Source organism: Carassius auratus, chromosome 35 (genome assembly GCF_003368295.1).
Source record: "Carassius auratus strain Wakin chromosome 35, ASM336829v1, whole genome shotgun sequence".
Classification (NCBI taxonomy): domain Eukaryota; kingdom Metazoa; phylum Chordata; class Actinopteri; order Cypriniformes; family Cyprinidae; genus Carassius; species Carassius auratus.
In genome coordinates, this window is record NC_039277.1 from 3,500,668 (window position 1) to 3,508,774 (window position 8,107).

At 37.6% G+C, this 8,107-nt stretch overlaps 1 protein-coding gene and 1 long non-coding RNA gene across 3 annotated transcripts; one reads left to right on the forward strand and one right to left on the reverse strand.

Moving 5' to 3' along the window:
- Positions 1-1,033: 1,033 nt before the first annotated feature.
- On the forward strand, positions 1,034-1,902 carry LOC113054810 (uncharacterized). The gene is made up of 3 exons (XR_003277436.1): positions 1,034-1,083; positions 1,201-1,275; positions 1,363-1,902. It is a non-coding gene; the product is annotated as an uncharacterized LOC113054810 (long non-coding RNA).
- A 2,105-nt stretch (positions 1,903-4,007) lies between these two features.
- Positions 4,008-7,563, reverse strand: LOC113054048 (dentin sialophosphoprotein-like). 2 transcript variants are annotated; one of them, XM_026219331.1, is made up of 8 exons: positions 7,481-7,563; positions 6,316-6,385; positions 6,154-6,210; positions 5,999-6,055; positions 5,725-5,775; positions 5,525-5,569; positions 4,783-5,070; positions 4,008-4,675 (listed from the first exon to the last, which is right to left on the reverse strand). In XM_026219331.1, the coding sequence occupies exons 2-8, from the start codon at positions 6,367-6,369 to the stop codon at positions 4,310-4,312; spliced, it is 918 nt and encodes a 305-aa protein (XP_026075116.1). In that variant the 5' UTR covers positions 6,370-6,385; positions 7,481-7,563; the 3' UTR covers positions 4,008-4,309. The 2 variants fall into 2 exon arrangements, with proteins under 2 accessions (XP_026075116.1, XP_026075117.1); XM_026219332.1 differs by having other exon boundaries at positions 7,485-7,556.
- Between the last annotated feature and the right edge of the window lie 544 nt (positions 7,564-8,107).

Consider the following 8,107-nt stretch of genomic DNA (forward strand, 5'->3'; position numbering starts at 1 on the left):
GAAATACCAGGTGGTGTGTACTGTCGAATGTCTAGCAATTTGTCTCTGGTGAAACTCATTGCAGGGATATAACTAAAGACAGGACAAAAAAACAACTGCGGATGACGCCAAAGAGGCTGCCATGCTTAGCACCATCTTGGATCGTTGGATAAGTCTGATAAACTGCAACAGTTTCAGTTAAAAATCTTTGTTTTCTACTGAAGAAACAAGTCACCTACATCTTGGATTCTGTCGGGGTAAGCATATAAACATAAAATGTTAACCTTTGGGTGAACTGTCCTCTTAAGGTTGTAGAAGGATGTGGTACGACTTCTCAAAAATGCAATGCTATTTATCCATTAATAATAATTTTAAAAATAATAATAATTCTGTATGTGTCATGATCAAGTCATTGAACTTAAAGATTCCTAAATGCGTCTATTTTCAGAAGGCCAAATAGAGTGCTTTTGCTTTCTCCTAGATACACACAGGATCTACTCTGACATGACTGCTTCAACACTTACTGAAACCATGCTTTCTTACCTTGCGTGAACATTTGGGTGGCATTACGCAAATATTTCCACATAGTGACGTGGAAGTGTGGGGGCGTGTTTGAATGAGCCGTTTTAGGGGGCGTGGCATAGCCTTAACTTTGATAAAGAATATCTCATTGGATTTGAGACTTTAGTCTTTGCAACTTCAGGGATCTTATCTATGCACAGAGAGCTTTTAACACTCCAAAGAGAAAGAAAAACTTGAAATCGCATCACATGACCCCTTTAAGTTCTGAGCTTTTCACTGTTACCAAACTGGACAAGTAGCAGACAGTGGGGGTTGTCTAAACAATGCAGTGGTGCTGTGGCAGTGCATGATTTACACTCCTGTTTGGATTACTACACACTGATTGTAGAAAGAATTTTGCAAGGTTTAATAAAGACCCGGAAGTTGCACGAATGTTTACTTGTGACGTCATCATCATGGGAATTCACTGGACCAAGCCCTGGTTTACTCACCTCCATCCAGTATTTAAGACACAGTAACACAGATGCCAGAGTAAACACAGACTCTGACATTACACTAACTGGACAAGAACATCTGCTCAAGGTGAGCATTCATCTCTTATTTATGCTACATTTGTGGCTTTAATAAATTTTTAATCTGTGCAAAAACACTGTTTGACTTTACAAGATAATAATAGTTTAACACTAGGTTCTTTTGAAGCTTTTGATTTCCAGGATGAAGACTTTACGTGCAATGCTACTGATGATGTGTGTTGCATTGGTCTTTTCAAAACCAGTACGTATTAAGTAATGTGGTTTATTATCATTTATTTAATAACATAAGACTATTATTAATGAATTCATCTACCGTTTGAATCCTCAGTATCCTTTGCGCAGAAGATTTGATTCATCTAGCTCAGAGGAAAGTGATTCACGAAGAGACGATTCACAGTCGAATGAGAGCGAGTCTAAATCAAGTGAATCTGAATCTTCAGAGGAAGATGTGAGAGTTGTGATGAGCACATTGCCTCCAGTTAGAAAAACAAATCCACCGACCGCTGGCATAACAAGACCAACAACCACAACACAAGTCATCACAGACTGCGTTTTTGTGGATGTGATAACTGGCACAAGGGGTGATAACAATAATGTCAATGTAATATCTTGCTGTGCTTCTGGTTAATCATCTTTTCCTGCAAAAAAATAAAAAATAAAATAAAAAGATAAAAAATAATAATAATAATAATGCAATTCAATTAAATGTTTTTTGGTGTACAGTCCATTGCAACAGTATAAAGTAATGTTTATGTACTGATAATGAAGGTCTTGAAACTGAATGATGTAACTTTTTTAATTATTTACTTTTTTGCTTTCTCCCCATTTTGGTTTTAAGTCCGGATTTACAATAAAAAAAATCTTTCCAAAGACCAGAGAAAAGTTTTAGGAATTTTTTTTCCCCCATGTTTTTATGTTGTTTAGAGCATTAAAAATAATGTAAAAAAAGATAATATTTCTTAAATATTATACAATTTTAAATAAAAATAAATGAATGAAGGCAAAAACAATCCATTTTTGTTCAGTATAAAAATTACTATCAGCTATGTTATAACAGAATGATGCAATATAAAATTTTCTTTCTATACAATGTATCTATAAACTTAATCTAAGTTACATATTAATGTGTTTTTGGGGTAATGTAATGAAAAAACAATTGTAATAATGGGAGTAATAATTGAAAATATTTTCATAATAATATATAATATTTCATATAGATTATTGAGATATAATTTATTTCCCTATTCATTTGTCATGCCTCCCAAAATCCGTAGTAAACATGATTTTAGTCCCTGTGTCCTTATATGAGTATGAAATCAATGCCCTGTTTCATAACAGAAAGTCATATTTTGATTCGAAACCCCATAACGTTTTCCTCATATGTTGATTTATGACACACAATTAAAAAAAATCGATTTAAATGATAATTACAAAATATTGTCATTTTCCAGAAGAGTGTCACTAAATTAATTTCAGACATTTTTGATGATCAAGCAAATGGACTGCCTTTGGACTGCACTTTATATAGCACTTTCAACAGACCACATGGCCATCCAAAGCGCTTTACAATTTTGCCATTCACCCATTCACACACTCATTCACACACCGACTGCGGCGTCAGCCATTCATTCCTGTACAGGACATCCAGATAAAATTGTGGCATGCACAGTCTCAGAAAGAAGTTCATGAAAATACCATGTCCTCATATGAGGCCGCAAGGTCTTAAGAGCTCATGATCTATGACATAATACAGTCTCAGAGTGAAAATACAAATCTATCTTACATGATCTTATTATATTGGTCAGATATTACCATGTGACATAATTATGTGAGAAGGGGTCTAATTATCATATTAGTAGCCTGTATAATTATCATTGCTACATAGCATATAGGAAGGTTTTTTTTGCATTATGTGTTAAGCTATATAGTCATTGCATCAAATCTGGACTTTGTTCTTGACATCATAGACTAGTTTTGCAGTGAGTTCGAATATAGTTTTTGCATTTGAATGTGGATTTTTATGTTAAATTTGACAAATATTTGAAATTCTAATTGAAATTTGATGTAATTTTATTTTATTTATTTATTTATTTTTAACCCTGGCTACAGCCCTGCTCATACTCAAATAATAATATGTGTTTTTGCTGTTAGGTCCAAACATTACCAGACGGTGGAGGAACGCAGTAGTTTGGTTTGATTTGACATAATTAAACTTACTGTACAGTGAGAAGAGCGTCACATTAGTGAAGCAGAGGTAATGTGCACCATGCCGTTACATTGTCAACATCTATTTGTGGTGAAGAACTAGAGTTTTTATTTAGTGTGGTACTTATTTTTGTTAGAAATGTCCCAGTCTATCTGCGCACATAGAGCAGGCTAATTACAGAGCACTAGAGACTGCTTCAAACTTCAAAGTTTGACAAATATTTGCCTGGAGCCTGCACATCAAGACATTAGCACAAAAAACCAGCAGTGTGTGAGGAATGTTTGCCATTAGAAATCAAAAGGGTTTTGACATTTACTGTATTTAAAGGTGAGTCTTGTAATTTACACTTGCTTTACTCTAACCAGTAGAAAGGTTTTTATTTTTATTTTATTGTTACTTTCTATTATTTATCACAGTAAATTCTACAAAAGTGGTTATAGTTTATACGTGGTTTAGGGAGTTCTTAGTCAATGCTATAAAGTATCTTAGATGATAATGTGTTGATTATTATATTAATAATTATTCGGTTTTTTAAAATAACTCAGGGATCAGGGAGACTAACTTTAAACAACTTCTAAACTTCTTATCAGCAAGCTGTTTCTATACTGTAAATATATGGGTTTTCATTTCGTATGGAAATGCACTTTTAAAGCGGTCTGACTGACCATGTGAATGGTTCAGTGGAGTTGTATCTGTAATTCTGTTATAGTTTGGTAATATTTGGACATTGTGTCTTGTGTTTTTGTGGTGCACCAGGAAGCACTGCGTAACGGATATAGGACAACATTTATTTATGAATGATCAATCATAACATACATAGAGCAGTATAAAATTACATTTACATTGATATTGTAAATAACTGTGCAATCAACAGGAAGACATTGTTGAGATGAAACTGCATCTCAACCGGTTCGGCAGCAGTTCGAGGACTTGTATGAAGCGTATGTTTGTGCTCTGCCGTTTGTCTAACTCACACTAACATCAGGAGTGAGTCACCAAGCACCATACAATTACTACATTTGCATTCGTTTCTGTCGACAGCCCGTTGAGGGTACGTGCTCGGATGCGTTTACTTTGCTATGATAACAGTAGCGTCGGTGGTCTGGGTGGTCTCCTCACTCGAATCGCTCTCCTGGCTCTCTGTGCTCTCCTCAGTGTCTGCAGCTCCAGGCGTAGCTGTGGTCTCCTCGCTGCTCTGGCTGCTGTCTGACTTCTCTTCATTTTGCTCCTGGCTGGCGCTGGCGCTTGCGCTGTTGCTGGTTGTGTCGCCAGCATTTGCTCCCTCGCTGGCTGACTCTGCTGTAGCGTCCTTGTTTCCAATGGGAACGATCTCTTGGCTTCCCAGAGCAGCCTGGCGGTCGTTTGGCTCCATGTTCTCCACATCTGGGGTGCTGGTGTCCTCCTCCTCCAGAGGAGTATCATGCACCTGCAGAGCCTGAGAAACAAAGGAACGTCTCAACTACAGTGATTCTGGTTTTATCCTGTCCTACTCTATTACTCTCTTGTCAACCTTCACAAACATAAAGTAACCTTACTATTTACCTTGTACAGTTTAAACTCTTTCTCCACATCATTGATGCTCTGCTCAGAGGACTTCTTGCTCACAAATGTCAAGCCGCCCAACTTGTCACTGCCGTAAGACTTGTATGGGGAAGGCATTTTTTCCAAGTTGTTTGCGTCCACGTAGACCATGTTTTTTTTGTAGTCGCTAGGGTAGCCCAAGCTGTCACCCCGGCCTGTGTTGATGATGGGGTCCAGCGAGGGTTCAACTGTGGAGGGGACAACGGTGATCGCAGTTTCTCCAGATTCACTCTCACTGGTATCAGCATCCTAAGTGGACAATATATGTTAATGAGCAATATAACTGACCAGATAACATTCTGTAGCTTTACTGCTAGCATGGGCGATTCGATCGCTTTGGCATCAAGCTAGGTAGCACAATATGAAATCTCACTGGTCCAAAATCCTGCTTGTAATTGTATGTTAAATGTCAAATATGCTGTCAGTCGCTGTGACTGTAATCCTGCAGCAGTTTTGTGTGTGGATGGGATAAATCTTCTAAAACTGCATTCAAGGAAGTTCTTTCTTTCAATGGGAATTGAACCCATGACTTTGGTGTTGCTAGCAAACATGCTGTACTGTTTAAGCTACAGGAAGCCTTATATCAACGCTGGGTTTTTAAACCAGTTGGAAACCACAGGTTTAGTCCTTTGTTTGGCAACTAGGCACAATGGTTCTACATGACAGAAAACATAAGTATTTTAGCATGATCAGAGTAACTCACATTCTCCTCGGCCTTCTCATCTGTTTCAGATTCCTCATCTGCATCCTGCAAATGCAATAAACAGTATTGAGACTCGCAGCAGGGTCGCTTACAGTGCGTCTAGACCAGCGGAAGGGTATTTTTAGATCCTGTTGTCTTTTATTGGTTATAGTGGGAGTGTAGTGATGTGTGATGTGGTGAGAGGATGAGTTTTCGTTTACCTCACTGTCATCTGCACTGTCTGTGCTTTCATTGGAATCTACTGGAGTGGTCTGAAACACAACAAATGCCTTGGCATGAATATAACAAAACTCACTGGATTGCTCATGTACACGCCAACTAACACGTCCTTTACTCATCTCTATTCATTCCTCATACAAAGCTATTGTATGGCTTCCAAGCGCTTTTTTTGTAGCATTTTGCAGCTTAATAGCCCCAGTCCTCATAATATATAAAAGACAGAATTTTCTGGAGTGAACTATCCATTTGTTTTACCTGTGTAGGTTCTGCATTGAACATAACATCAGCAGCTTTTTCTAGACCAGGAGGTGGCTGTATAAGACAGATGTTTAGTTAAAATCGCAATATTGTTTTCTGCACTCAGTTTTCAAAGCAGTGTCCATTCGGTCCATATCAAACAAGATACTTGCCTGTTGAACAACCACAAGTTCTTCTGAGCTCTCTGAACTGCTAGCCGAGCGCTTCACCTGAGAAATGAAAAATATATATGTGAGTGTACAAGGAGACAAAAAAATGGTAGTGTAAAACTTTTACCGACCAGATTTCTACGGTTAGAATGATAGTGAACTTACAGGTAGACAGAAGGCTGTGGCGATGAGGAGCGTTAAAAGGAAAACAGTCTTCATTTTTGTGCAAGATACTCTAAAAAACAAAACAAAAAGGAGATCCACAGTTATAGATTACATCGATTTTGACCTTATAAATGTACGGCTGATGCAGCCTACACCAGCTAATGCATGGAAATAATACATGTTTTATAGAGATGAATGCCTGTGCTATTTCACTTTAATATTCTAACTGTAATATGCCTCAAGTGGGTATTTTTGGTATTTATGCATTTACTGACTCGGAAGGAAGCATGCCTTTTGAGGGCACTCTGAAACATGTTGGCACATGCCAAAAGACTTCCTGCCAGTCCGCACCATGAAACATCTCGTTTGTTTTCTGCTACTACATTGCATAAAGTATAAGTTGAGGTAGAGTGTGTTTAGCTATACCTATAATGATCTCCTCTGGTGTATAATTCAAGAAGTTATATGTAGACTATGTAGCAGCCACAATCTCAAGAAATAGCACGGCTCTGGCTCCAGACTTACTTTCTCACTAGAATCTTCAATGTTTTGAGCTAAGGCCTAAAATTTGTGGCGTTAAAGGAAATGTGAAATGCAAGCACTAAGCGTGGAAGTGTTCTGTTGCAGCTGCAGGCAGAAGTAATGGTGGCATCTGTCACTCAGCCAGTATTATTACTCTTTTGAATGCAACTTTAATTTAGTGGTTGTGTCGCTGGAATAAATGAGTCAGTTGACAAATTAGTAAGACCTTTATGTTCCACAGCCGCAACTTCCTCTTTCGTCTGTCAAGTTCATGTTAATCATGTCTCCCTATAATAAACTGTGGTCAGAATCATTAAAAGCCTTCATAACAACAGTCTTGTGCTTGCATTGAGGCTGAACGAGAACTGCATTTTCTGAAAGTTTGGTAAGAACTGCATTTGATGTATGAATTATTTGTCATGATTAAAGGTTAAAATAGGCTGTAGCTACAACTACTCCTACATGTGCTGTAAATACAGATAAATGCCTGACAAACCTTAAAAATAAAAATAAAATGCAGACTACAAGCAAGTAAAGGCATCCAAAGTTTCCTCCAAGATCTGCATAATTACTATGAAACCTTAGACTACAATTGTTTTTAACCGTAACATCTTAAAAATACAAATTAATTGTAGTTTCTTACCTACTTCTCTTTGAGAAATTTGAAGTTCTTTGACTGAGTCGAAGGGTAGACTGAGGTCCGTGTAGCAGATGAGATCTTGCTATGTTTTGATGCTAGTGAGAGGTGGCTGCTGGTTGGCTTTTTAAACCCTGTTCCCTCTGGAATCAGCCAATGGCAGTGGAGCTTGTGATGTCATGAGGTTTACCGCTGCTGTCCCACCTTGTGCTCCCACTCTTCCTGTGGTTTATATGGCCAGGCAATGCAAACATTCACTACCAGGCATGACGAGCAGAAAAAATAAAACATGTCCTGTATTGTGCTTGGGATCCGTGTCATGCTTATTATCAATAAAATAGTATGCATTTACAATGGAAAGACTCAATGTCCACTTTAATTGTTATTATATCGTAAAACAGTGCAAATAAATATTTAATGGCTTCAACTCAGGGGTTTAATGCCTCTGGCTGTAAAGCAGAATGAAGTGTTAAGTGTGTAATCAGTTCACACTTTAGTAGGGAACAGTGTGTCACAAAATCACAAAAAGGCCCGTTTATTTTACAAATATTAAAAGTCTAAATTAGTCACATTTGCTGGGTATTATTACTTTTAATTTTGTGCATACTTAAGGTTAGGGATTCAAAGCCCCTA

Bases quoted from the DNA above. Each gene is read 5' to 3' on its own strand.
- LOC113054048 (XM_026219331.1), bottom strand. From the start codon at position 6,369: ATGAAGACTGTTTTCCTTTTAACGCTCCTCATCGCCACAGCCTTCTGT. The intron at 6,056-6,153 runs GCAAGTATCTTG...TGTCTTATACAG, and splicing joins AACTTGTGGTTGTTCAACAG to CCACCTCCTGGTCTAGAAAA. The intron at 5,570-5,724 runs GTAAACGAAAAC...TTGCATTTGCAG, and splicing joins ACAGTGCAGATGACAGTGAG to GATGCAGATGAGGAATCTGA.